We start from the raw sequence: 26,543 nt of genomic DNA, 5'->3' as shown, positions 1-26,543 counted from the left end.
GGCCGGGGGGCCCGATCCAGACACAAACCACCGAGCCCAGGCTGAAATGGTCTGCGAGAAGCCCAAGCTCCTACACATGGCCTCCAGCAGAGCATCCCCGCCTGCTGTGACCTGCAAACACAAGCCGCATCCTGAGGCCAGTGCCAGGGCGCCAGGTGAGGCCAGCTGGCTCCCAGACCACAGCGGCACCGAGGAGGAAGTGAAAGCCTGAGGGATGCCCACCCCGGCACTCCATTTTGTCTCCTTCCCTCCCAGCACCAGGGAGGATCCATTGGCTCTGGGGCTACGGTACCGGGCAGGGCTCTCCAGCAGGTGGGGCTTTTGCAAATGCTTGTCTACTACAGGGCCGAGGAGAACAGGGGCTGCCCGCGCCCGCTCCCTCCGCGGATGCGTGCTGCTGGGCTAGGAGGCTCAGAACGGGGCTGCCAGGGCTCACGCCAGAGGCCTCCTTGTCACCTGGGAGCTCCTCCATGCTGTGCACGGGGCCGAAGTAATTCTTGAGGGCGCTGTAGCTGTTGATGGCCACGCTCAAGTAGAACTCGGGCATGAAAGCAAAGAGAGACCCCGTGCGGTCGCTGTGCTCGACGGTCCGCAGGCAGACGCGCAGCAGCCAGTAGATGTCGAGCATCTTCTCCTGCGGGAGGCACAGGGGCTGCTGCTGGGCCGCTCGTGGGAAGGGTCACAGGGGCATGGCTCGGTCCGGGGGCCCAGGAAAGGCCTCCGTGTTCCCAAGTGGGTGCAGTGGTTCGGGCAGGGCAGTCACATGCTTGGCAGGCGAGAGGGTGCGCCCTGTGCCCAGAAAGGGTAACGCCCCAGCCTAGACCAGAATTCTAGCTTGCAGTTTTTTAAGGGTACAGGTTTTAGGGGCGCCTGGGTGGCTCAGTCGGGTTAAGCGCCCAACTCTTGATTTCAGCTCAGGTCATGATCTCAGGGTCGTGAGCTCAAGCCCCATGTCGGGCTCTGCGCTGGGCGTGGAGCCTGCTCAGGATTCCCTCTCTCTCCCTCCCTCTCTCTAAATAAATAAAGACAAGAAAGAATGAAAGAAAGAAAGGTAGGTACAGGTTTTAACTGAAAAGGTGCCATGTGACCAGAAGTCTGGGTTGGAACGCTGCCCCGTGCAAAATGAGCCACAGTGGCAAGTGGGGACAGGGCAGTGAAGAAGCACAGCCTCATCTAGGCGCAAGTCAGCAGACAAGGGACTGGATGACCAGGAATGGGGAGGCACCGATGGGCTGTGGGGGCAAGAGACTGGCTGCACAAGCATGGGGTCCACATTTCTGGGGGTGATGGAACCTTCAGAAAGCCCAGCAGTACTGGAGGAGAAGCAGGCCTGGTCCAAGGCAGAGGGGATGTGGCAGCACGAGGTGCCTAAAAATGCCCCCAAAGAGGTGGTTTTGAGGAAGCAGGTCTGGAGCTCAGAGGAGAAGGTGGTGGGAAGGAAGGGGGCAGAGTGATTACTGGTGGAACAGAGACCACCGAAAGCAAACAACCTGCCAAAGGCCCTGTTCCCCACAGGATGGTTCCCACACAGTCTGTGCCCAGGAGGGGTCACGAACGAGGCCCCAGCCCAGACCCAGAGCACCCACATGTCTTGGAGCTGGAGCATCTGGACTTGACCTCAGCTCTGATGTGCCCTCAAACCTAAGAACCCAAGAAGATATAAGCAAGGGTCAGAGGGTGCGCCTGAGCCAGGAGGTCTACTGGGAGCCTACTGCCACAGGGGGCCAGAGAAGTCCAAGTCTAAGGAGGGGATGGCACTAACGTACCCAAAGGACCACTGTAACGGGAGTGGGGATGTTTCTGCAAAGAAAGCTACAGATTTAATGCAATTCCTATAGAAATCCCAATGGCATTTTTTGCAGAAACAGAAAAATCTATCCTAAAATTCGTATGGAGTCTCGAGGGACCCAAATAGCCAAAACAAAACAAAGTTGGAGACCTCCTACTTCCTGATTTCAAAACTTAATGCAAAGCTACAGTAATCAAGACAGTGTGGTCCAAAGATACGTTCGTTAGATTACTCCTTTCTGCCCATGGACACCAAGTAAGCATCGATAAAGTCTCCCCTCCCACCGCCGTCATGTCTAAGTTAGAGTCTCCCAAAGAGCCTGAACAGCTGCGGAAACTCTTCATCGGAGGTTTGAGCTTTGAAACAACCAATGAGAGTCTGAGGAGCCATTTTGAGCAATGGGGAACGCTTACGGACCGTGTAGTAATGAGAGATCCAAACACCAAGCGCTCCAGAGGCTTTGGGTTTGTCACGTATGCCACTGTGGAGGAGGTGGATGCAGCCATGAATGCAAGGCCACACAAGGTGGATGGAAGAGTTGTGGAACCAAAGAGGGCTGTCTCAAGAGAAGATTCTCAAAGACCTGGTGCCCACTTAACTGTGAAAAAGATTTTTGTTGGTGGCATTAAAGAAGACACTGAAGAACATCATCTAAGAGATTATTTTGAACAGTATGGGAAAATGGAAGTGATCGAGATCATGACTGACCAAGGCAGTGGCAAAAAGAGAGGTTTTGCTTTTGTAACATTTGATGACCATGACTCTGTAGACAAGACTGTCATTCAAAAATACCACACTGTGAACAGCCACAACTGTGAAGTAAGGAAAGCCCTATCTAAGCAAGAGATGGCTAGTGCTTCATCCAGCCAAAGAGGTCGAAGTGGTTCTGGAAACTTTGGTGGTGGTCGTGGAGGTGGTTTTGGTGGGAATGACAACTTTGGTCGTGGAGGGAACTTCAATGGTCGAGGTGGCTTTGGTGGCAGTCGAGGTGGAGGTGGAAATGGTGGCAGTGGGGATGGCTATAACGGATTTGGTAATGATGGAAGCAACTTTGGAGGTGGCGGAAGCTATAATGATTTTGGCAATTACAACAACCAATCCTCAAATTTTGGACCCATGAAAGGAGGAAATTTTGGAGGCAGAAGCTCCGGCCCCTATGGTGGTGGAGGCCAATACTTTGCCAAACCACGAAACCAAGGCAGCAGCAGCAGGAGCTACGGCAGTGGCAGAAGGTTTTAATTACTGCCAGGAAACAAAGCTTAGCAGGAGAGGAGAGCCAGAGGAGGGACGGGGAAGCTACAGGTTACAACAGATTTGTGAACTCAGCCAAGCACAGTGGTGGCAGGGCCGAGCTGCTACAAAGAAGACATGCTTTATTTAGACAATACTCATGTGTATGGGCAAAAACTCGAGGACTGTATTTGTGACTAATTGCATAACAGGTTATTTTAGTTTATGTTCTGTGGAAAGTGTAAAGCATTCCAACAAAGGGTTTTAATGTAGATTTTTTTTTTTTTTTTTTTGCACCCATGCTGTTGATTGCTAAATGTAATAGTCTGGTCATGACGATGAATAAATGTGTCTTTAAAAAAAAAAAAAAAACAGGGCGCCTGGGTGGCTCAGTTGGTTAAGCGACTGCCTTCGGCTCAGGTCATGATCCCAGGGTCCTGGGATCGAGTCCCACATCCGGCTCCCTGCTCAGCAGGAAGTCTGCTTCTCCCTCTGACCCTCCTCCCTCTCATGCTCTCTGTCTCTCATTCTCTCTCTCGCAAATAAATAAAATCTTAAAAAAAACAAAAAACAAAAAAAAACAAAAAAAAAACAAAACAAAACAACAGTGTGGTCCGGCATAAAAAATGACACACAGACCAATGGAATAGCATAGAGAGCTCAGAAATAAACACTCACACATATGATCCAAGGGTTTTTGACAAGGATGCCAAGACCATTCAATGCGTAAAGGACAGTCATTTCAATAAATGGTCCTAAGAGAACTGCATCTCCACATGCAAAAGAATGAAGCTGGACCACCGCCTCACATCTTTTACAAAAACTAACTTAAAATGGATCAAAGACCCTAACTTACATACAAGCTAAACATACAAGCTAAAACTACAAAACTCTTAGAAGAAAACTTGTGGGAGGACTTCATGACCTCGGATTTAACACCAGCTTTTGGGCTGTGACAACCAAAGCGCAGGCAAGAGAGAAAAAAAGAGAGAAATTGGACTTCATCAAAATGAAAACTGTGACAAAGTCACCATCTACAGAGTGATAAGGCAAGCCACAAAATGGGAGAATATATGTGTAAATCATAATCTGATAAGGAGCCAATATCCAATATATAAAAAGAATTCCTATGAATCAACAACAACAAAAAACAAACAATCCTATTAAAAATGGGCAAATGCACTTAAACAGACATTTCTCCAAAGAAGACATAAAAATGGCCAATAAGCACATGAAAAGGTGCTCAACATCGCTGATCAATAGGGAAATGCAAATCAAAAACACAATGAGACATCACTTCACATCGATTAGAATGGCTACTATCAAAAAAAAAATATATATATATATAGAGAGAGAGACAGTAACAAGTGTTGGCACAGATGGGAAAAAGTTGGAACCCCTGTGCCTGCCCTGCTGGTGGGAATGTAAAATGGTAGTCACCACATGGCAGTTCCTCAAAAAATTAAAAATAGAATTACCGTGTAATCCAGCAATTCTGCCCCTGGGTACATACCCAAAAGAACTGAAAACAGAATCTTGAAGAGAGAGTTGTATACACCATGAACACGACAGCGCCATTCAGAGCAGCCAAAAGGTGGAAACAAACCAAGTGACAGATGAATAGACAAACACAATGGGGTACATACAAGCAATGGAGTATAATTCAGCCTTAAAAAGGAAGGAAATCCTGACCACTGCCACAGAAAGCTGGGAGGACGTTACGCTCAGTGAAATAAACCAGCGACACAGCAGGATATTGCAGGATTCCACTTACAGGAGGTCCCCAAGGTGGTCAAATTCATAGAGACAGAAAGCGGAATGGTGGGTGCTAGGGGCCTGAGGTGAGGAGGGAATGTGGAGGTGGGGGGTAAGTCTCAGTTTGGGAAGATGAAGGGCTCTGGAGACTGGCTGCACAACAATGTGAACACACTTAACACAATTGAACTATACATTTAAAATGATTAAGACGGTAAGCAATATATTATATGTACTTCACCACAATTTGAAAAAATGGTTAAGAAATCAAATTTTATGTTATGTATATTTTATCATTTTTTTAAAGATTTTATTCTAGTGAGCACAAGCAGGGGGAGGGGCAGAGGGAGAGGGAGAAGCAGACTCCCCGCTGAGCAGGGAGCTTTATCATAATTTAAAAGAAAGAAAAAGAAGCTATAGAGATGGTAGGGTGAGGTGCCTAAGAAGATGGTGCGGAGGGGTGGGCAAGAGTGCCTAGGCCAGCGGACAGCCATGAAATCCCCGTCAGGGGAGGAGAGGAAGCTCCCAGACCATGATCACCTCCACAGGGCTGGAGGCAAGGCGGCCGGGGCAAGAGAGAAAGGAGGGGTAGCAGGTGGAGGTGGTCCGGGTTGGGAAGGAGGCTGGGAAAAAGCAAGTGCGGATGGTGGGTAGAGGTGTGGACAAGGGCCTTGATCACCTAGTTATGGGGGAAGGGCATGCCTAAAAAGGTAGACAGATGCCCCAACAGGGGCACTCACTAGCTGGGGAGAGATGCTAGGACAGTTCGGAGAGGAAGCGAGTCTGGAGGGTTCGGGGCCTGGGGGTCACAGTAGGGTCACAGGGAGAGTGCATCATCTTTCAGTTTACCACTCAAGGCCGATGGCCCTGGGAGGGCAGACACTCGTCCTTCTAGGTCATGACTGAGTGTCCTTAGCATCAGGATGCACCTGACATACTCCAGGCTCTGGGCACATATTACTGAATCAATGAGCGAGTGAATGTCAAAGTAGGAAACAAGGCTGTAGCCTCAAAGGAGGGAGGGGAGTCAGAAAGAAGCAGGTGCAGAGTGAGGGCGAGTGGGGCTCCAGGAGAGCGCCCCTCCACCCCAGAGAGAAGGGGCAGGGGAGAAGGGGAGACAGGCAGAGACAGGCTCTGTTCCTCCAAGGGAGGAGTGTGAGCCGGAGGGGACCTGGGGCTCCTACAAGGGCATCTACTCAAGCTCATGGGGCAGGAGAGGTTCAGGGGGTGCAGCATGGGGTAGGGGTAGGGGGGGTGAGGAGCGGGGAGGGGGCACGTGTGCGCCAGAGGCCCGGGGGGGGGCAGGGAGCACTGAGGGGCTGGCACAACCTGGCCCGGTCTGTGACTAGGCAGTGAGCGCGGGGAGGGCAGCAACCACTGGCCAAGGCCACACCCACTCACCTGGGAGTAGACAGTGGCGTGGACCCAGGCAAGACGGCGACTCAGGTGGTCCAGCTTTTCGGAGAAAACCTTCTGACTCTTGGTCAACTCTGCCAGGATGTCGTTCCTCTGCCCCCAGGGGGAAAGGAGAGCCATCAGGCCATGGCCCCACCCCCACCCCGCCTTCCCCAGGCAGCCTGGAAGGGACCCACTGGCGCCCAGAGCAAGCAAACAGGTGGGCAGACCCAGCTCTACTCTTCAATTCCGCTTCTGCCTCTGACCCCCTGGCAAGCCTGAGCAGGCCACGGAGCAGGGCCTTGGTCACCTGCACAGAACGTGGAAGTGAGACGCAGCTGAGGCTCCGTGCGCCCATGGCCAGGACACCCCAGGGACCATGCTAGGACCAGAGCTCCAGGAGCTGCTCTCACCCTGGCCAAGCCTGGGCTTCGCATCCAGCTGGGGGCAGGGGCCTGCCGCGGAAGCCCAGCCCAGGCATGCTCGCTCGGCCCTACTCCCCGGGGCCTGGAGAGATCTGGCAGAGGGGCTCAGGGGGAGTGCGGGAGGCAGGTCCCACTTCCTGCTGACTCTGCAAGTGGCTGAGAAAGCACTCAGGGTCGAATTCATAATTGATGAGGAGAGTGGATGTGCGTCAGCACTTAGTGGGCAGGGGGTGGAGGCACCTTGGCACGGGCTGTGGCTGGTGACGGGGCTCAGGTCATGCCACACCCTAATGCCAGCCCCGCTCTCCCTGATGTGGCACAGTCGGTGGGGGGGGGGGGGGGGGGGACAAAAAACCCGCCGGGGCAGCCCCCAGAAGCAGGGGCAGGGCAGTCCCGATTTCCTCTGCGGCCTGCCCTGGGAACCCCGAGCCCGCAAGCCACCTCTCTCCACCTGCCCATCCGGGCCTTACCCGCTTGGGGCACCGGCGGAGCTTGTCCTCTGTGTCCCTCAGAGCCATTGCATACTCGTTGACGTCATCAGACACACCCACCATCTAGAGCATCGGACACCACGTATCGGGCGTGAGCCCTGGGCACCTCACTCAGCTTTCTTCAGACTCAGCCCGGCCCCCAGGCCTGCCAAGCTCCAGGTCGTTGGCCCCGCACAGCCCCCCTCCCACAGAACAGGTCGGGCCCACACGCTCCCGGCAGCAGTCAGTCTCGCCGTGGCACACGTCCACGTGCGGTCACACGCACGCACTCCACACTCGAGGGCCACCAGTGGGAGACCTTGCCCAGCTGCTGGTGAACGCTGAGATTATACATCATGACGGCGCCATCCAGGACTTCCAGCAGGGAGTTCTCGGTGAGGGGCTGCTCCGGCTCCTCGGGAGGCCGCCCCAGCAGCAGGCCCTCGTTCCAGTGGCTGCCCTCAACTAGGAAGTGGGGGGAGGGCAGGGTCAAGGCCGCAGGCCCTTCCAGCTCTCTCCCAGGTCTGTGGTGCCAGGCTGGGCCTCTCAGCGGGAGAAGGGGAGCCCCTTCCCCCACCCTGGGACCCAGGAGGGCCCTGCAGGGAGAAGGCAGGGGTGGGGGCAGGACAAGGGCCCGCCGCTCCAGGCCTATTTCTGCAGCATTGACTTCCTCCCCCCGGAGTGCACTTCCCACGTCCTTGAGCTACTGCTGGGCCACAGGACCAGGAGGGAAAGGGGGTGCAGCCTGGCTCTGCCCAGGATGGGGAACCGTACACGACAGATGGCACCCTTGGCCCTGCCCGGCACCTACTGTCCTCACGAGTCCTCTGTTCGGCGCTCAGTGTGCGGACCTTCACTTTCTCCGAGGTGCTCAGAGGCCGCCGGGGGGTCATCAGGCTCACAGCTGCTGTGCTGAGGAAGCGGTTAGCTCGGCCCAGGGTTGGAGAACTGAGCCAGCTGGGCCGGGGCAGGGGCAGCACGCCCCCCATGGCCAGAGCCTGCGTGGGGCGCTGTGGAGGAGAGAGGAGGCCAGACGCCACTCAGCTCCCCGGGGCCTGGGGCCCATATAGGGCCCCGTGGATTTGTGGGGCTGGGAAATGGCAGGAAGGTGTGTGCCTCCACCTACAGCAAAGAGACCTGCTTGGTGCGAAGCTCCTTGCCTGCACGGAGAGGAAGGGCCCTGCGTGACACCCCTGCCCTTATGATAGAGGGACAGCCCGACACCAAGCACCCTGCCTGACCCTACCGCGGCACCTGGGCCGCAGCCGGGGCTGGCTCCTCGTCCTCATCCAGGTCATCCATGGTGGCCGCCTGGAGCTCCAGCGGGTCGATCAAGATGTTGGCCTTCGAGGCAAGGTCATCTGGGAGGAATGGCAGGAGGGCTCTCAGGCCAGTGGAGGGCGGAGGGGTCACAGTGGAACGGCCCAGGATGGCAAGAGAGACCGCTGCGCTGAGCACGCCCCACTGCCCCTCTGCCTGCACGTTCCACTCACTCGGCCCCGGCCTGTGCTGCGTCCCAAGCCCTTTGTCTCACGAGGGCCTTGACAGCAGGGGACATTCCCCATCGTGCCCTCCGTCAGCGCCTCCGCTCCCAGCGCCTGCATGCTCTCCCGGGCCCCCTACCCTCTACTTCTCTGCCCCACTGCTTCCTTCCCGACGAACACGAGATCCAGGGCTGTCCAAGCCTCAGCCTGTCCCACCGCGCACAGATGTGTCCGCTCCTGCCTCTACACGCACAGCACCTCTGCCTGCATTCCAGGCTCCGGTCCCCAAACACACCGGACTTGTCATCTCGGCCGCCTCCTGCAGCGCCCTTCCTGAGGCCGCCCCATCCCCACGGCCTCCGACAGGAAGCCTGGCGTCCTCCTTAACTCCTGCCCTTCACCCCCGCCTTCCTCCACCTCCTCACTTGGCACAGGCACTCCGTTCTCACACACAGACCCCGGACTTCACTCCCTTGCCTCAAGACCTCCCAGAGCGGCCCCTACCCCTGGAATGCGCCCACGCCTGCGTCGTGGCCCACAGGGCCCGCAGACTGCACCCGTGCGACTCCTTGGCCTCGTTTCCCATCGCTCCCGGCTTGGTAGTTTCTTCTCTGGCACCCGCGGCTTTCTATCCCCGGGCCCTGCCGGGCTGCTGCCGGCATCCCTGCCTTTGTGCTCTGTGCTCGCAGCCGCTTCTGCTCACCCGGGGAAGCTGCTCAGGCAGCGCTTATGAACGTTCCCCTCCCAGCCCTGTGACCTCACCAAGATCCCATGGTCACTCCTCTGCCAGCACACGTGCCCCTATTTCATTTTCATTTTCATTACAGGACTCCCAGCCTCCCCCCCGGGGTGGGTGCTCAGAGGGAAGGGATGGCTGGACCCAAGAGGCCGGCGGGCAGCTCCCTGCTGGAGCAGGACGAGATACTCGGGCGCCCTCTGGTGGGCACAGGCTATCCCAGCACTCCCGGCCAAGTGGGCTGAGGGACCGCCTCCCCGCCAACACCCCCTGCCAAACCCCGTCTGTCCTGCCCACCGCCTACAGGCCTGCACGCACCTTTGAGGGTCTTCCGAAGGTGTGAGAGGAGGCCTCCCAGGCGCTGAAGGTCGAAGTAGTCTACCTTGCCATTATAGAACACCTGGGGCGGGATGTAGGCCTCTGCGAGGGCCGGGGAGGGGGGTGGGGCGTGAGCCAGCAGTGAGCCAGGCAGGAAGACCCACTGAAAAGCCAGCCCTCTACACTGCTTAGCACTGAGGGGACCCCTGGCCTCGGCCACCCACCCTCCCAGGCACACAGCATGGCTTCCCCTCCCTCCACCATTTCAGGTCAGTGCTCCGACAGCACGGGTTGGGATGAAAGGGGCATTCTGGCTGCGGTCACATTCAGAGAGGATCCTGCCCAGCCCTGTGGATATCCCACAGTCCCGGGCAAGCACGGCTCCCACTGACCCTGAGGACCCTGTCCCCCACAAACACAGCCCCCAGCACCTCAGAGCCTGCCCACGGCATCCTCTACAAAGGACTGCAAAGGACCAGATGGGCTGGGACTGAGGAGAGGAGCCCGGAACGGGCAGGAACTTGTGGGGACAGCGTGAACATGGGCTTGGCACTCTTCCAGGGTGGGGCTCCTGCTGCCCGCTGGAAAAGCCACTCATCAGGAGGAGAGAACGCAATGGGGCAGGAAGCCTGGGGCAGCTCCATCCCCACCCCACCGCCAGCTCCGCACTCCACACCATCACCGGGGCAGCCCTGCCCAGCCTCTCTGATGAGGCCTGGCCCCACTCACCCTCGCTGAAGGCGGCACGAGGGTTCGAGGCCTTGTATTCATCCCAGTAGTAGCGCAGGGCAGAGATCAACCGGTGCAAGAAGCAGACCATGTACTCAGGGGGGCAGAGCATGGACATGTTCTGCGGGCACAGGGCACAGGATACGCATTTATGCCAGCCCAGAGCCAACTCACTCCTCATCCGAGGCCGGCCCTGAGCGGAGCACGGAGAGCAGGGCAGCAGAGGAAGAGCAAGACGAGGCGGGGACGCCACAGGCTGAGAGGCGCCAAAAGGCTGCAGACCTGTCAACACAGCCAGGGGTCCACGGTGGGCTGGCCTACTGGACACTTACCCCCCGGCCACTGGCATTCTCCTGTAGAAACTTTCGGAACTTGGTCAGGAAGATGTACCTAGAAGCTTCACCCTTTGGTGCAAGGAAAAATGAGGCTGTGAGGAGCTGGCCCGAGAGTGGACTAGCTCAGTGCTGTGCCTTAGCCTGGGCCCTGCCATGGGAACCCGGGCCCTGCCATGGGAACCCGGGCCGGTGCCTGCCCTCTGGGCCTCAGGGCCCAGCACCAGCACCCCTCCCTGCCAGGGACCCACGCAGGGGTCTGGGAGTCACTCACCCCGTTATCATCTTTATTGTTCAGCAGCAGCTTCAGGATCTGGACCTGTAGTTCTTCCACCACTGGGGGCAGGGTGGGAAACACGACACTGAGCCCTTCTCAGCCAGGGCCTTGCCCTCAGGCTCCCAGGGATGGGAAGCGATGGCAGGTTTGGATTGGGTTCCACTCCCAGGGTCCCACAAGCCCAATCCAGACCTGGTCACTACCAAGGGCCCCCCAGTACATACACACACAAATCCTCCACCCCCTACCCAGTGCCCCAGGCAGGGGGCCGACCTTCAATGCGCTTCTTGAGCCTTTGGCAGCCCCGTTCGTAGGCACGCCTCCGCACGCGCTCCTCGGCAGTCTCATCCTTCACGTCCTTACTGTCTTTGCCCTGGGCAGGGGCAGGGGATGGAAGACAGCAGGGCTCACCCAGGACTTAACCGGGCCTGCTTCAGACAGGAGACCCCCGCCCCCACCCCACAGACCAGGCCGGGGAAGGGGCCTCACGTGCTCAGTGCCAGGTGGCTCAGACAGTCTGGGCCAGCCCTCACTGCGACCCTGCCCGCCCCTCTCAGGGGGCCCACCTCCCTGCCGGAGCGGTGGGGCCACCAGGTGGTGGGGATGAGCTCCTGCAGGCCAGCCTCCTCCACTCGCAAGGGGCTCTTGATGTAAAAGAAGACAACGGACCGGAGCACGTCGAAGCTGGTGGTCGTCAAGGGAGAGCTCTGCTCGCCAAAGGGTGAGCCATCCGCCCTCAGGCGTTCTCTCTGGGAAGCCGTCCCCAAACCCGCCTATCTCCTCATGTGCCCACCACGTTCTCCCACCCTTAGGGGTACCATCGCTGCTATAAGCCCGTCTCCCCTGACTCTGAGTCCTGATGAAGAGCCATGGCTGTCGAGCCCGCTCAGCCCAATTCCCAGCAAGCGATGAAAAAGGCTTGTCACGGGAGCTCAAGACTGGGGCACAGGCTGGAGAGAGGGCCTGGCGGTCTCCCCATCTCCCAGCTGTGTCTGCCTCCTGGAGGCTGAAGACCCCAGACAGAGAAGACAGCTACCAGCCCAGGCTTCTCTGCCAGGGCTTTCCCTCCCGTGACACGGTCCTCAACACTGCTGGGAAGCAGGGAGAGCGGAGTCCTACACGCTCTTGTAGGAACCCCCGCCACGGGACTTGGATAAGGAGCAGTGCTTTGGCTGCAGAGGTCAGGCCCTGGTGAGGCCCCCACACCTCCGTGTGGTCCGGTGTCTGCAGCCATCCGGAAAGCCCTGCTCAGGCTGCCCAGGGCCCCTTGTTCTACCCTCCCCGCTCCGCAGACAAGGTGCTGGGAAGGCTGGGTCCTGGAATAAGGACTCACGCATTGGGTGGCTCCGGTCCCGAGCCTCCCTGGGGACCCCCGGCCAGAGGTACACTGCCCTCCCTGGCCTCTCCCGAGCCCAGAGGACACCACACGTCTGGCCTGCCTGGCGGCAAGGGGAGGATACAGGACGTTGCTGAGCAGAAACTTGCGGGACTTCTCATGCCTCAGGATGGCGATGGTGAGCCGCAGGTAGTGGATCTGTGGGGAGGGGGTGCTCAGACCGGGCGGAGCCAAGGCCCAGAGGGCTCAGGGCAGGGGCAGGCGCTCCCACCTGTAGGCCCAGGTCCGGGACGATGGGTGAGAAGCGGTAAAGCCGCAGCAGGGACATCATCAGCTGCTTGAGGCAGTCCTGTACCTCGTAGTCCTGGGGGACAGATGCCGCGCTGCACGCCTGCCCAGCGGAGGCCAGGCGCCAAGACAGCCACCTGCGGGTCCTTTCCCAAGCCCTCCCTGCGCCTCCCCCATCTCGGTGGAGCCTGCTATCCCGGCCCCAGGCCGGAAGTCGGGAGCCTCACCTCCATGAAGAGCCACAGGAGGTCAAGGACCTGACGCACCACGGACTGAGCCTGTGCGGGGCTGCCCGCCTCCACGACGCCGCGCAGGAAGCTCATGAGCACAGCCTCTACCAGGTACACCTTGCGCTGCACCAAGGGCGGGCGCGGGTGAGGCGGTGGCCCTCTGCCCCACTCGGGGCACCCCTGCCCTGGCACGTCGCCGAGGCCACAGGCACAGAGAGACTCCCGGGCTCACTCGAGCGACCCCAAGACAGAGATAAGCCCTTCGGGGTCTGCGTGAGCCACAGGAAGGCACCGCCCCGGAGCTCCTCGACGCTTCGCACACGCAGTTCCCTTAGCCGGTCATGTCATTCCCCGTCAATGTTCTTTCTAAGACCTCCCCCGATACCCTCGGCTGGAAGCATCTCCTCCTCCCCTGGGTGACATCTTTGAGGTCTGAGGGCTCTGGTCACAGGGGGCCCCGGCCAGGGGATGGTGCTGAACCTCACGCACCCCAGCTTCCCAGCCCCTAGCACAGTCTGCCTCTGCCCCTCCCGGACGTGCCCTCACCAGGAGCGGCGCGAAGCGATGGAAAATGTGGGCCAGCGTGAGGAGGACAGTGGGCTGGCCTTGCAACTGCCACTCGGAGCTGTCCTTCTCCACCAGCCGGCCTTCCTGCGTGGGGGGTGGGGTGAGGACGGTGAGGGGCAGAGGGCTGCGGAAGGCCCCCAGCTCGCCCAGCCCAGACCCCGGCTCACCACAGGGTCCAGCTCCACGCTGAGCACCGCCCGGAAGCAGCCCAGCAACTTCTGCGCCCGCACCAGGTCAGCATGCGGCGGGTCCTGCAGGGGCCGGTAGCCTGCCACTGGGTAGGTGGCACAGAGTTAAGCTGCCAACAGTTGGTCTGGGGCTCAGACACCCCCTGCCCCTCTCCACTGAGACCCCTGAGGAGGGGCCTGGGCGCCGAGGCAGCGCTGGGAAGTCAGAGTGCCTGGTGCGCTCTCCCTCTGAGCTCCCTCAGAGCTCTTCCTCTGTCTCCGCGGGCCCCAACTTCTCCTGCCGCTTCCCGTTCTCCTCTGTTCCACGCCAACCACAGCGGTACCCACCAAACGAGGCTGCCGCAAGAACCGTGCTCCTCGGCACGCACCTAAGCTGCACCCTCCTCTCTGCACACAGCAACCATGGCCCCACCACCAGCCCAGAGAACTCCTGGGGCAGGGAGCCCCTCATCCCTTGCTTCGAGAGCTTCCACGCAGTCCAGACTTCTTCCCAAAAGGATATCGCAAGGGACGGCTGCCAAAGTTGAAGGCCACGGACTCCTTGAAGGAGAGGCTGATCGCTGGGAAGTAGGCCATGCCCAGGCCCCTGGACAAGTTCTCAAAAGCAGTGCCCAGCGACACGCCATTCCTGGAGTAGAAGGGAAGGCCTGTGAGCCGAATGACGTAGCCGAAACAAGCCAGGGAGCCAGGCCCTGTTGCGGCTGTCCACCCTCAGGCTACCAAAGTCGGCCTGGCCCCCTTATGGAGACTGGGAAACTGAGGGCAGCTCAGGGAGGCCCCAGAGGCCAGGCCTGTGGGTAAAGGCAGGAGACTCACAGGCAGAAGGACAGGGTGCCATCGTCCAGGTCGATGAGGCAGCTCACAATGTCCCCCGCTGCCCACGCCTGCCACGGGAGGAGGTCTTACAGATACACAGAAGCCCAGAAGCCTGCCCACTCTGCTCCCCGTGGCTGTGTCTCCATTACCGCCCAGGGGAGGTGACCATAAGTACAGAGGACCTGAGTCCTTGCCCCCCACCCCCACCCCGTGCCCTACAGTCTCTCGCGGCTGCCCAGTGATCCCACCAAGCTGTGAGGATGGACATGGGCAGGTAGGCTACAGGGGTCTCAGCCCTTACCTTGCCATAATTCGTTGTGGTCACATTCCACTTGCGCACCCGGTTGCCATCATAGGCATAGGAGTTGTGTGTATCTCCAACCCCCTCCTAAGGAGGAAGCGTCCATAAGGTCCAGGGAGTAGGTTAGGAGCAGGGCCACAGCCCACAGGCCATCAACCTTGGACCCACAGAGCTCTAGAGAAAGAGGCCGATGCTCTGAGACAAGGAGAGATTGCCTGGGCTGGGTGGCCCTAGGATGGGGGGGGACGCATTCCTCCTCCAGAAGGCAGCCTGGGTTACAGTCCAGAGCAGACCTCGCGCGGTGGGTGGGCTGCCTGCGCCCTGGTGAGGCCCGCGGCAGCAGCAGCTCTCCCTGGGAGGGGGCCTCTCCCGCACGTACCTCCTGATTGAAGCGGCAGTTGATAGTGCACCAGCCAATCTGCATGAGCCCCTGAGAGGAGATGAGCACCTCGTAGACCCATTTCCCTGGAATAAGCCAAGTCAGGCCTAGCAGGTGAACAAAGACTGCCTCCTGCCTCGGACAGGGGCCCACAAATCCTCTCCCCATGACCCGGGCTGCAGCAGAGCAGGGTCTCACCTTTGTACACGCACGTGGTAGAGCGGATGGTACCGAAGTTGCTGTGTCCGATCACCTAGGGGAAGAGTAGGGATGGTGAGCCTTCTCTCCAGCACGCAGACTGCCTCCCCAAGGGGGAAGGGCCCCATCCCCAACTCAGCTGGTGTTGGTGGTGCCCGCCTGTCATGGCCAATACTGCACTGAGCCTGAACAGGGTGGGAAGGCCTAGGCCTGTGTCAGAAGGGATTCTAGGTCAGGAGCGTGACGGGAGGGGGTCGTGGCTGTGTTGGGAAGAGCTTAGGGCCGGAGTCACATCAAGAAGGTTTCAGGGCCGTGTCAGGAGGGTTTGGGGGCTGAGGACTCAATGAGCCCATCAGGAGGGGTTTGTGACTATAACCCCATAAAGAAAAGGTAAAGAGACCAAGGCCCCATCAGGAGGAGCTTGGGGCTGTCAGGGGGAGCTTGCGGTTGTCAGGAGGGGCTTGGACCTGGGACCCCTCACCTTGCCCTTACTCACCCCCAGGAGGTCATCGTCCACCAGAAGAAGCCCCTCGAAGCCACCTGTGTGGTCCAGGACCACAGTGGATGGGCCAAGCCGGCCCTCAACCTGTCCTGAAAAGGAGAGGTAGATGTGGGGTTGGGCAGGGCACAGGGTCTGACAGAACGCACAGAGGGCACGCCCAGGACCCCCAGAGCCCAGCCTGGCTCCCCCAATCCCATTCCAGAAACTGCCACATACCCTGGCTCTCCTCATCCTCATCCTCCACATGTAACAGCTGGTCCAGATGCTCTGGCAGGTTCTGGAAGTTCAGGGGTTTCCTGGGGAGAGCAGAGGCTGTGAGTCCTCGAAACCAGCCAGATGACACTAAACCCCTCTCCCACTCCCGTTCCTCTGAGCTTCAGACAGTGGCTGCCCAGACTCCAGTAAAAGCGTTGTGTCTAGTCCTAGATTCTGGCATGCTGGGGGCCAGAAGGCTGGGCTATCCACTAAACTAAAAAGTACTAGTCCAGTGTGGTGTACCTCAGGACTTAAAAGATGAGCCCTCCCTCAGCCTTAATTTCCTCCTCTGTAAAAAGGGAACAACAGCTGTATGTTAGAAAGGCTAGGAAGATTCCAAAGCATGATGCGTGCTCCCTGCATGGCCCATAACCCGCCCACCCTTGAAGGCAGCTCTGTGCTGATTTGCCTGGAAGAGAAAGGCCAGGAGAAGTACCGATCCCCAAGGTGGCTTGTACCAATGACAGCTAGGCTGGCCCTTGACCCCAGGCCTGTGGTCCCAGCCAGGGAAGTCTGTGCCGAATGAGACAGGCCTTGGGAGGATGAAGGGCTGAGCCCTCTGAGCTGCTAGCTGGCTCTGTCCTGTAACCACCTGTACAGGAACAGAGCATATGGCCTGCCCATCCGCCGTCTGCTCCAGCCACAGGCGCTGGGGAAATCTGAGTGGCCCCCATCAGTGGCCGGATGCTGGCCAGCTCTGTCCTGAGTACAGCTGCTAAGAATAGCAGGGAATGGGGTGGCAGTAATCAGCACGGCTCGAGTAGAACAGAGACCGGCGCCCATCTGGGTCCAGCCCACAGACTGCTGGCACCTGCTCTGCCACCTCTGATCGCAGCTCTTTCCCCATTCATTGGCCTAGACGGTAGGCTCTGGAAGGGGACAGAGATGGGCCAAAGCACCCACTCTCTGGCAAGGTAGCGTCAACCCAGCCTCAGGAACCACATGCCCCCCTGCTGTGAGCTACTACTGAGCTGTAGGAGATAGAGACGCACGAAGCCTCCTCCCCATTCCTGTTAAACCCCGAGCGAAAGCCAGGTGGTGGCCATGCCATGGGGTGCCCCACCAGTAGCACGGAAAGTCTCAGCCAACCCCATCTCTGAAGACCCCAACAGGCCCAGGGATAAAGGCTTCCATCATGGCAGTGCTCACGGCCCCCACTCGGGAGGGCTGCTCTGGTTTTGCGCCTGCTCTCAAGAGCAGCTGGGGGAAGCCGGCCTGAGACTCAGCACTGCCCTTTGGCCAATGCGGCACTTGTCTGCCCTTTCCGGATCGCCTAGGTCCCGGCCCAGGGCTCTGCATCCACACTAGCGCTGAGTGATGGCCCCGCCACCTGCTCTTCCTCCTGGCAGCCAGAGAACCAGTGACAGCACGACCATTTCTGATATCACATGAGGCAGGGATCAGATGGCCTTGGGAACAGGCCAGGACTGGGGTTGGCATGGAGGTGGGCACTGGCCCTCCACAAGTGGGAATCCTATGGCCACCGCAGCCACTTAAATGGGACAGGCGACTGTGTTGTCCTTTGTGCCTGCCCAGAGAGCAGACACCGTGGAAGACAGAAGAGCCCAGCTGGCCAGGGTGCTGGGATAGGGACACCCATGCCTCGCTGCAGGAAGGCAGAATCCATGTGACCCTTTAAAGAAAGAACCTAGCAACGTCTTAAAAGTGATTGCAGTTCAAATGCTCCAGCCGCATGATTCCAACTCTCGGCACCTCTTCACAGCACTGTTTACAAAAGCAAAAGCCCCTCCAAACCAGGGGCAGTGCTAAAGGCTACAGCAAATCCCTGGCCCTAAAAGATGCCCACCAAGATTAATTCGGAATTCAGAAATAAAAAACCACTCAGAGGAAAACATTTAATGACAAAGATAGGATCTAAACTTCTGTATACTTTTGGAGGTGAGGGACCTGTTCACTAGCTTGATGGGTTTCACAGGTTATCCAGATTAAAACTTACTGTATTTTATCCTTTAAATACATGTAGTTTATTACATGTCAATTATTCCTCAATAAAACTTTTTTTTTTTTTTTTAAGAACTGAAGGTGGGGGTGACTGGGTGGCTCAGTCAGTTAAGCATCCGACTCTTGGTTTCGGCTCAGGTCATGATCTGAGGGTCATGAGATCAAGCCCTGCATGGGGCTTCACACTCATCGCAGAGTCTGCTTGAGATTCTTTCCCTTTCCCTCCCCCACTGCCCCTCCCCCCTCATGGGCTCGCTCGCCCATGCACTCTTTCTCTAAAATAAAAAAAAAAAATCTTAAAAAAAAAAAAAAGAATTGAAGATGACAGAAGTTTTAAAAAATTTCTATACAGCATAATCCAAACTACATACGTCACAAAATAAGAAAAACAAAGAAATCACACTCAAGTGGTCATGTTAGAATAACAAGATAACAGATTTCTTCTTTCTTTTTCTTCTAAGTTTCTGCTCAAGTGCACTTGTAACTTTGATCTGGACTAAGCTTAAACGCACTCAACTTGCAGGGAAAAGAGGCAGGTAGGGTCTGCACTTTATAGGGTCAGGCAGAGGCTACAGAGGACCGGGATGGGACCGAAGTGCGGGCAGGTGCACACATGGACCAGGTGCTGACTGTGGAGTAGGGGTGAGCTGCTATCCTAAGGACTGCATGTGCACCACCTCCCTAACCTCCACATCCCCCTCAGAAGGAAGGTACTAACACGGCCAGGGGAGAGGAAGCAGCAGAGGCTGGAATGCAGACTCTCTGGCCAGAGGTCTCACAGCCAGGAGTGGCAGAGTGAGAACAGAACCCAAGCCAGTCTACCCAGAGCCTCTGGTCTGGTCCTTCGGAGTGAGGGGCTACCCACAGGGCCATACCTGCTGGTTGCTGCAGTGGGCGCATGCTCAGGAGAGGAAAAGATGCGGTGCAGGTAGTCATTCAGTAGTTTCTCGTGCACAATGCCTGTGCCACAGGGCAGAGGGAGAGAAGGGTCACATGGTCGGTGCAGCTCCCAGACCGTGCTGGCCCTCAAGGCTCCTGGTCCCAGGCCAGCCACAGGGCTCAGAAAAGCAGTCACATTGGGTGTACTGCCCCAGGGCTGCTGAAGAAGAGCTGGCTCACAGGACAAGGGGTGCAGCAGGGCCTGCAGCTCATGAGACCTGGGGCTTCACTGCCTTTGTATTTTCCTTCTCCTTCCCTCAACACAAGGAGCCTCCTCCCAGCCCTGCCAGCCCTTACCTGTGACCCTGGACTTCTCAGCGTCTGATGTCAGCCTATAGCTCTTGCGGGAGAAAGACATGCTGGACTCTTTGGACGCCATCCTTCATCTCTTGAGGGCAGCCAGCGGTCCTGGGGGGCTGAGCCAGAGGCAGAGCTTGTCTATTTGAAGCCAGCCGAGGGCCCCCATAATGACCTCAGTTCTGGGGTGGCAAGAAGGCCTGGGAGCAGGTGAGGCCAGGTGCATGCACACTCACACACAAACCAACCCCAGGGTACAAGAGAGCAGGGGCCTCCCAGTTCCTACACAGGGAGGGTGGATAGGAACCCCACCACGTTCCAGGGCTCAGCACAGGGCCTGACAGAGAGTAGTTGTCACATATAGGTTTGTTGCACCAAACTAAATGTCTCAACCCCAGAAAAATGAGACCCAAGTGTCCAAAGTGAGGTGGCCTAGAGACAGACAGACCCTGCTTCCTTCTCAGTTGTAAGCCACACTGGGTCTAGCTCATATCCAGTAGAGAGAACCCTACACCACCTTCCCCTAAGTGTGGTCCATCATCCAAGGGCTTGGTGCCATCTCCAGCCCTAAGTCCTGCTGACACCCAAGGCCAGGATCTTCCCTTCTCTTCTCCACAGGCCTGCTAGTTTTCTTCTTCCCACTCGCACGCCCAGCCTTTCACCCATCAGAGCACCACCCTCGCCCAGTCGTCATTGCAGACCCTGCTGCTCTTCCCATTGCTGCCCACCCCACACATGCCATGGTGTTGCTGCAGCTGTTTGAGAAGATGCACTAAGTCGCTGGTGACTGCCTCAGTGATCTGGAGCTGTGCTGTCCAACGCAGTAGCCACTAGCCATGTACAGCTATTTACATTTGAATTAAAACTTAAAAATTAAAAATTCAACTTCTTATATTAGCCACGTTCCAAAAATTCAGTAACCACATATGGTTAGCGGTTACTGTACTAAGCACTGAAGATATAGAACACTCCCATCATCACAGAAAGTTCTATGAACTCTAGTCTGGAGCCTGGCCTTCTAGCACTGCCTTCGACTGCACTCCCATCTCTGCAGCCCAGTTCCTTATCTCACCTCACACAGGTCCTCTGTTCCCACCACACACCCTTGCCCATTCACAGCCCGCACCACGCCTGCCCCTGGGGAAGGTGACTGTCCCGCCTTGCCGCCTACGACCGGCCCTCCGCGGGCGTCCATGACTGACCGCTGCCCATCTCACACCAGAGGAGGTGCGGGGCAGATTAGACCCGGTCACTCATTTGATCAGCAAACCTTCCAGACATCCACTCCGGGTGTCAGGTGCTGAGGACCCAGGTGATAGGCGGACTTGACGTTGCTCAGGGATTCCCTGCCCCGTCGATCCTGTCCAGCCCCGCCGAGGGATCCGGGCTCGGAACGGAACCGACCCCATCTCGGAGCCCAAGGACGCAGAGAGCAGCGCATGTCTCCCCCAAGTCGCCCCCGCCCGGCCCCAAGCTCCGGAGGATCCTCCAGGCCAGCTCCAGCCCGGAGTCTCGCGTCACAGGCTGCAAGCCCTGGGCGGCGAGCACCCTCACACTGGGCCCGCTACGGCCGGGAGGGGAGCGGCAGGGACCCGCCCCGCTCGGAGCCCAGCCGCCCCTCACTCACCCCCAGCCTCGGCCGCGGCGCCCCGGCTCACAACATCCACCCAGCCTCTCGTCTACGGCGCCTGTCCAGGGCCAAACCGCGGTCTCGCCGCGCACGCGCATCGGCTCGCGCCCGGCGTCCGCGCGAGGGGGCCCCCTCGCGGTCTCCAGCCGGGTCATTCCCCGCCTCGGCCTCCACCGACAGCCCAACCGCCTCCGACACCCGCCTGCGCGGGAGAAGCTCCTAGCCCAGCCGGGTCTGAGCACTACGTCCTAACTGGGAGCCCCAGGCCGCTTATCTCAACTCCTACCCGTACGTGGAGGCCGGGCCCAGAGATTCCCAGAACATTTGAAAGGCTACCGGCCAGGGTCCCTGCTACCTGTCACTCCCACTTCCATTCAGGCCAGACAGGTCGCCTCGCTTACCTTTCCTGGGATGGCAACTGTGACTTGGTGACGGGAGCCTCTCTGGGCTCTGCTGCCGGGGTGTGGGCTGACTTGCCTACAGCTGGGGCTGATAAGTCAGCAAAAGGGGCAGGCTGCTTTGAGGCTGGGTCAGGGAACATTTGCCACTTTACAGGGAAAAGCTGAGGCTCAGAAAAGATTAGTATCGCACCACCCAGGGGCTAGAACCCAAGCCTCTGGCACCAATCATGCCCACACCACTCTTCCCTTCAGAGCAACGTAATGTAGGCTGCAGAGGGTCTCCAACCCCACCCCAGGGCACATCAAGTGTCCCCACTGAACACCTGCCCACTACATAGGGCAGGGGCTAACTGTGCCAGAGTAAGGGCCCTTGCATTTCACCCAGGGGGCCTGAGGCCTGGCTCCACCCCCATTCCGGCCACTGGGTCTCAGGTCAGGCTCCAGCAGGCCTGGAGTGGGGGTGTGGAGGCAGAGCCACCCAATCCCGTAGGGACAGGTTTCACAACTTCCCGGATAGGGCTGTGGTGGGTCACAGTGCAACCTCCAGCCAGGAGGATGGGGTGGCTCCCACTCCTGCTGCTTCTGACGCAGTGCTCAGGGGCCCCTGGTGAGTGCCCCCCACCCTGATCCCCATTTGCCTTCAGGAAGGGGTCATCCCTGGGCCTACCCTGCTATTCAGGCCAGGAGCTCACTTTCCTACTGGGCATGGAGCCAATGAATGCTCTTGGCTTCTTGTGCAGAGCTGGGTAGCCCCAGGAATACATCTGGACACTGCCTATTCAGGCCTGCATTAGAATGCCTGCATTAGAATTAGAATGTCTGCTGTAGCATTGAAGCAGTGTGGGAACCGCACAGATGCATGCGCACATCAGGCAGTTATCCCTCATGAGCCTAATCTAACCCTCTAACCTAGCGTATGCCCTGCTGCTGATGGGAGCCCAGACTTGGAGTCAGAATGCCTGGGCTGGGCCTCTGCCTGGGTAATAGGACAGCTCTGAGCCTTAGTGTTGCTGAGATGAAATAAGCTCCACAGGGCAAGCACCATCACCCACTGCTCTCATTATACTGTAGGTTTTAGACCTGAGCCTAGTGCCTTGCCTAGTAAACATGACCACTGGTGATAACTACCATGTCTGGGCCTGCTTCTCCCCGTACAGGGGTCTGACCCTTGAACGTGCCCACAGGGTCCATCCCAGAAGCCTTGTAGCTTTGATCCCCTGCATGAAGTGTGGATGTGCGGACATAAATGCACTGACATGCACGCCCACCCCCGCAGGGCAGCGCTCGCCCTTGAATGACTTTCAGGTGCTCCGGGGTACGGAACTGCAACACCTGCGACACGCAGTGGGGCCCGGGCCTTGGCAAGAGGATGTGGCAGATGCTGAGGAGTGTGCAGGGCGTTGCGGGCCCCTACTGGACTGCAGGTGAGTGACTACAGGACTTAGGTAAGACTGGGTGGCAGGTGAACCTGGGCGACCCTGTGCCTCGTCCTCCCAGGGCCTTCCACTACAATGTGAGCAGCCACGGTTGCCAACTGCTGCCATGGACCCAATACTCACCCTATACTCAGCTGAAACGTTCGGGGCGCTGTGACCTCTTCCAAAAGAAAGGTAAGTAGCTGTGGAGAAGGTGGACCAGGGATAGGGCTGCTGAGGCCTCAGGCCTTGTTGACAACGGGTCTCTTCCTCCCAGACTATGTGCAGACCTGCATCATGGACAATGGGGTCAAGTACCGGGGCACAGTGGCCATCACCACTGGCGGCCTACCCTGCCAGCACTGGAGCCATAGGTTCCCCAATGACCACAAGTAAGACAGACACCTCCCCTCAGTCCCTGCCCGGCCCGGCGCCTGCCCCCACCCAGCACGCACTGAATTGCTGCTCTCTGCCCCCAGGTACACGCCCACACTCCGGAACGGCTTGGAGGAGAACTTTTGCCGCAACCCTGACCGGGACCCCGGAGGTCCCTGGTGTTACACGACAGACCCTGCAGTGCGCTTCCAGAGCTGTGGCATCAAGTCCTGCCGGGAGGGTAAGCGGCTCTGGGTCGAGACTGGAGGAACATGCCCACGCCCGTCCACGAACCCACCGGCCTGTCTTTCCAGCCGCTTGCGTTTGGTGCAATGGCGAGGATTATCGCGGCGCAGTGGACCGCACAGAGTCCGGACGCGAGTGTCAGCGCTGGGACTTGCAGCGTCCGCACGCGCACCCCTTTGAGCCGGGCAAGTACGTGTGGGCGGGCGCGGCATCGCGGGGGCCGGACTAGGGGAGGGCCCAGGACTCCAGGGGCGGGACCCGGGAATACGGCAGGGGCCACCCTAGGCCCGAGTCCCAGGGTCTTGTTCGCGCCCCACTACCGCCCCCAGGTTCCTTGACAAAGATCTGGACGACAACTATTGCCGGAATCCTGACGGCTCCGAGCGGCCCTGGTGCTACACCACCGACCCGCAGGTGGAACGAGAGTTCTGCGACCTCCCCCGCTGCGGTAGGGCCCGAGGGCGGGGCCTGGGAGGGCACCTGGGAAACGTGAGGGGCGTGGCCTGCCTGCGGAGAGAGGAGGGACTGGGCGTGACCCGGCGGTGGGCCCGCGGGCGTTGTACTTGGCCTCCGCCCCGGCCGCGGTCTCAGCTCCCACTCGGGCTCCGACCCGTCCATCCAAGGGTCCGAGGCACAGCCGCGCCACGAGGCCACGACGCTCAATTGCTTCCGCGGGAAGGGCGAGGGCTACCGGGGCAAGGCCAACACCACCGCCGCGGGCGTGCCCTGCCAGCGGTGGGACGCGCAGAAGCCTCATCAGCATCGTTTTGCGCCGGAGAAATACGCTTGCAAGTGAGCTGGCGGGCCGCCGCTGGGGGGCATACCTTTGCAGCTGGAACCTCAGGAGTGGGGTCCCGGGGCGGAGCTTGATTGAAGGTGGGGGGAGCGCAGGGGGGCGGACTCCAGCCGGGGGCGGGGCTCCAGCCGGAGGCTGGCCGGCCGGTGGGCTGCGCCCCACCAAGAACTGAGAGGAGCGCCCGCCCAGGGATCTTCGGGAGAATTTCTGCCGGAACCCCGACGGCTCCGAGGCGCCTTGGTGCTTTACGTCGCGGCCTGGCATGCGCGTGGCCTTCTGCTACCAGATCCCGCGCTGCGCCGACGACGTGCGGCCCGAAGGTAAGGCCCAAGCTGGGACTGGGAGCTTGGAGCCGGAGGGCTGGGACGAGAACCGGCTGACGGCCGCCCCCGCCCGCCGCAGACTGCTACAATGGCGTGGGGGAGCGGTACCGCGGCTCGGTCAGCAGGACCCGCAAGGGCGTCCCGTGCCAGCACTGGTCTGCGGAGATGCCGCACAAGCCGCAGTGAGTCGGTCCGCGCGCCCAGCCCCTCCCGGACCAAGGCCACAGGCTCCGCTAAGGCGGCACGCCGTCACCTCTCTAACTGGAGCCCGGCAGGGGTTTGGGATTACCCTGCTAGGACTTTGCGTCCTCTCCCGCCCAGGTTCACACCCACCTCCGCCCCCCACGCGCATCTGGAGGAGAACTTTTGCCGGAACCCGGATAGGGATAGCCACGGGCCCTGGTGCTACACTACGGACCCGGGGACTCCGTTCGACTACTGTGCACTGCGGCGCTGCGGTAAGCGCGACACTCCCTCGGGGCCCGCCCCCAGCCTCCACATTAGAGGGCTGGCTCCCTCAACGCAGGTGAACTTGGTTTTTCAGATGATGACCAACCACCGTCCATCCTGGAGCCCCCAGGTATGCACTTGGGCCAGGCCTGGGTTGGGGCCTCTTAGGGGCCTCCATCCAGTCGGTTTCCCGAGGCCCATTCTATGCCCCAGACCAGGTGGTGTTTGAGAAGTGTGGCAAGAGGGTGACCCGCCTGGACCAGCAGCGCTCCAGGCTGCGTGTGGTGGGGGGCCAGCCTGGGAACTCGCCCTGGACAGTCAGCTTGCGTAATCGGTGAGGCACAACTGCCTCTCCCCAAGAGAGGAGCCGAGGGCATATCCTTATATCCTCTGCACTTATACCTGGGGAGTGGGAACCTGTCCCTGGCCTCGGGGGTCTTAGCCAAGAGATCGCAAGTCCAGCCTGTGTCCCAGAACTCACTGTTCTCTCCTAACCTCTACTCCTTCAGGCAGGGCCAGCATTTCTGTGGGGGTTCCCTAGTGAAGGAGCAGTGGGTACTGACCGCCCGGCAGTGCTTCTCCTCCTGGTGAGCCTTGGGTTTGGGGACCCAGCCCCACCCCCTGCCTTCATCTTCCCCTTAGCTACCTTTCCCAGGTGAGCCTTGGGGCAGCAGACTATGAGTCACGACTGATCTAGCAGAGCTTCTCCCCCAGCCATGTGCCTCTCATGGGCTATGAGGTGTGGTTGGGCACCCTGTTCCAGAACCCACAGCCGGGGGAGCCAGGCCTGCAGCAGGTCCCCGTGGCCAAGATGGTGTGCGGGCCCTCAGGCTCCCAGCTTGTTCTGCTCAAGCTGGAGAGGTGTGTGACAAGTCAAGAGGTGTGAGGTGGGGCTGAGCCTTGTGGGCTTACATGCTGAGCACCCTCATTCCCATTAAAGACCTGTGACCCTGAACCAGCGAGTGGCCCTGATCTGCCTGCCCCCTGAGCGGTATGTGGTGCCTCCAGGCACCAAGTGTGAGATCGCAGGCTGGGGTGAGACCAAAGGTAAGAAAGAACACCGTGCAGGGGCATGGACTACCCCAGGCCAGGAGGCCTAGCCTCAGATCCTACCCAGAGGCCCTCTCCTCCTTCCCATTCTTATCACCATAGGTACAGGGAACAACAAAGTCCTAAATGTGGCCTCGCTGAACGTCATCTCGAACCAGGAGTGTAACGTCAAGCACCGCGGACGCGTACGGGAGAATGAGATGTGCACTGAGGGACTCTTGGCCCCTGTGGGTGCCTGTGAGGTCAGTGCTGGGGCACCCATTCCCAGCTCAGGGAGGGTCCGGGAACCTGAAAATGTACTACTTTATCCCCAAGGAAGCTAGTGTCTGCCTTGGCCCAGGGCCCCCTTACCAGTTCTTCCATCTACCAGGGTGACTACGGGGGCCCACTTGCCTGCTTTACCCATGACTGCTGGGTCCTGGAGGGAATTATAATCCCCAACCGAGTGTGCGCCCGGCCCCGCTGGCCAGCCATCTTCATGCGCGTCTCTGTGTTTACGGACTGGATTCACAAGGTCATGCGGCTGGGCTAGGCCCAACTTCGATCCCATGTACTTGGGAGAGGACAGAGTTTCCTGTCAGACATAAAGCTGCCTCTCCTCTTCACACCTCTGCAGGGTGCTTCTTAGCCTCTGCTGGGAAATCAGTTGGTGTACGCCC

General features: G+C 59.0%; 3 protein-coding genes across 5 annotated transcripts in view; 2 read left to right on the top strand and 1 right to left on the bottom strand.

The window, feature by feature from the left end:
• The window catches only part of RNF123 (ring finger protein 123), a 28,584-nt gene extending 7,655 nt beyond the window's left edge, over positions 1-20,929 (bottom strand). Inside the window, exons 1-27 of one of the 3 annotated variants that reach the window (XM_032411300.1) lie at positions 20,826-20,929; positions 19,199-19,317; positions 18,838-18,922; positions 15,962-16,041; positions 15,740-15,834; positions 15,244-15,298; positions 15,046-15,131; positions 14,667-14,753; positions 14,366-14,433; positions 14,052-14,177; positions 13,529-13,643; positions 13,341-13,445; positions 12,792-12,917; positions 12,548-12,640; positions 12,401-12,474; positions 11,507-11,624; positions 11,214-11,313; positions 10,938-10,999; positions 10,664-10,735; positions 10,332-10,452; positions 9,603-9,704; positions 8,311-8,425; positions 7,876-7,976; positions 7,384-7,529; positions 7,065-7,148; positions 6,176-6,283; positions 457-634 (exon numbers count right to left, since the gene is read on the bottom strand). In XM_032411300.1, the coding sequence (XP_032267191.1) occupies positions 457-634; positions 6,176-6,283; positions 7,065-7,148; positions 7,384-7,529; positions 7,876-7,976; positions 8,311-8,425; positions 9,603-9,704; positions 10,332-10,452; positions 10,664-10,735; positions 10,938-10,999; positions 11,214-11,313; positions 11,507-11,624; positions 12,401-12,474; positions 12,548-12,640; positions 12,792-12,917; positions 13,341-13,445; positions 13,529-13,643; positions 14,052-14,177; positions 14,366-14,433; positions 14,667-14,753; positions 15,046-15,131; positions 15,244-15,298; positions 15,740-15,834; positions 15,962-16,041; positions 18,838-18,922; positions 19,199-19,280 (2,584 nt within the window). In that variant the 5' untranslated portion in view covers positions 19,281-19,317; positions 20,826-20,929. Of the gene's footprint in view, positions 1-456; positions 635-6,175; positions 6,284-7,064; positions 7,149-7,383; positions 7,530-7,875; positions 8,075-8,310; positions 8,426-9,602; positions 9,705-10,331; positions 10,453-10,663; positions 10,736-10,937; positions 11,000-11,213; positions 11,314-11,506; positions 11,625-12,400; positions 12,475-12,547; positions 12,641-12,791; positions 12,918-13,340; positions 13,446-13,528; positions 13,644-14,051; positions 14,178-14,365; positions 14,434-14,666; positions 14,754-15,045; positions 15,132-15,243; positions 15,299-15,739; positions 15,835-15,961; positions 16,042-18,837; positions 18,923-19,198; positions 19,318-20,468; positions 20,762-20,825 lie in introns of those variants that run through there. The other 2 variants (XM_032411298.1, XM_032411299.1) reach the window with 2 other exon arrangements.
• On the top strand, positions 2,018-3,028 carry LOC116636566 (heterogeneous nuclear ribonucleoprotein A1-like). The gene has a single exon (XM_032411304.1). The coding sequence runs from the start codon at positions 2,081-2,083 to the stop codon at positions 3,026-3,028; it is 948 nt and encodes a 315-aa protein (XP_032267195.1). The 5' UTR covers positions 2,018-2,080.
• A 719-nt stretch (positions 20,930-21,648) lies between the features above and the next one.
• Positions 21,649-26,487, top strand: MST1 (macrophage stimulating 1). Its single transcript, XM_032411297.1, has 18 exons — positions 21,649-21,836; positions 22,506-22,653; positions 22,727-22,839; positions 22,922-23,036; positions 23,124-23,260; positions 23,334-23,454; positions 23,595-23,713; positions 23,889-24,057; positions 24,251-24,381; positions 24,464-24,566; positions 24,706-24,842; positions 24,929-24,964; positions 25,048-25,168; positions 25,344-25,421; positions 25,549-25,695; positions 25,775-25,881; positions 25,987-26,126; positions 26,255-26,487. The coding sequence occupies exons 1-18, from the start codon at positions 21,785-21,787 to the stop codon at positions 26,414-26,416; spliced, it is 2,136 nt and encodes a 711-aa protein (XP_032267188.1). The 5' UTR covers positions 21,649-21,784; the 3' UTR covers positions 26,417-26,487.
• The last annotated feature ends 56 nt before the right edge of the window (positions 26,488-26,543 follow it).

Source organism: Phoca vitulina, unplaced genomic scaffold (assembly GCF_004348235.1).
Source record: "Phoca vitulina isolate PV1807 unplaced genomic scaffold, GSC_HSeal_1.0 scaffold13, whole genome shotgun sequence".
In the NCBI taxonomy this organism is placed as follows: Eukaryota; Metazoa; Chordata; class Mammalia; order Carnivora; family Phocidae; genus Phoca; species Phoca vitulina.
Note: the sequence above shows the minus strand (reverse complement) of the source record. Positions and strands in the feature narration are given on the sequence as shown.

Excerpts from the sequence above, each read along its gene's own strand:
- LOC116636566 (XM_032411304.1), top strand. The coding sequence starts at position 2,081 with ATGTCTAAGTTAGAGTCTCCCAAAGAGCCTGAACAGCTGCGGAAACTC.
- MST1 (XM_032411297.1), top strand. The coding sequence starts at position 21,785 with ATGGGGTGGCTCCCACTCCTGCTGCTTCTGACGCAGTGCTCAGGGGCC. Across the intron at positions 21,837-22,505 it reads GCAGTGCTCAGGGGCCCCTG|GGCAGCGCTCGCCCTTGAAT; the intron begins GTGAGTGCCCCC and ends CCACCCCCGCAG. Across the intron at positions 23,037-23,123 it reads AGGTTCCCCAATGACCACAA|GTACACGCCCACACTCCGGA; the intron begins GTAAGACAGACA and ends CTCTGCCCCCAG.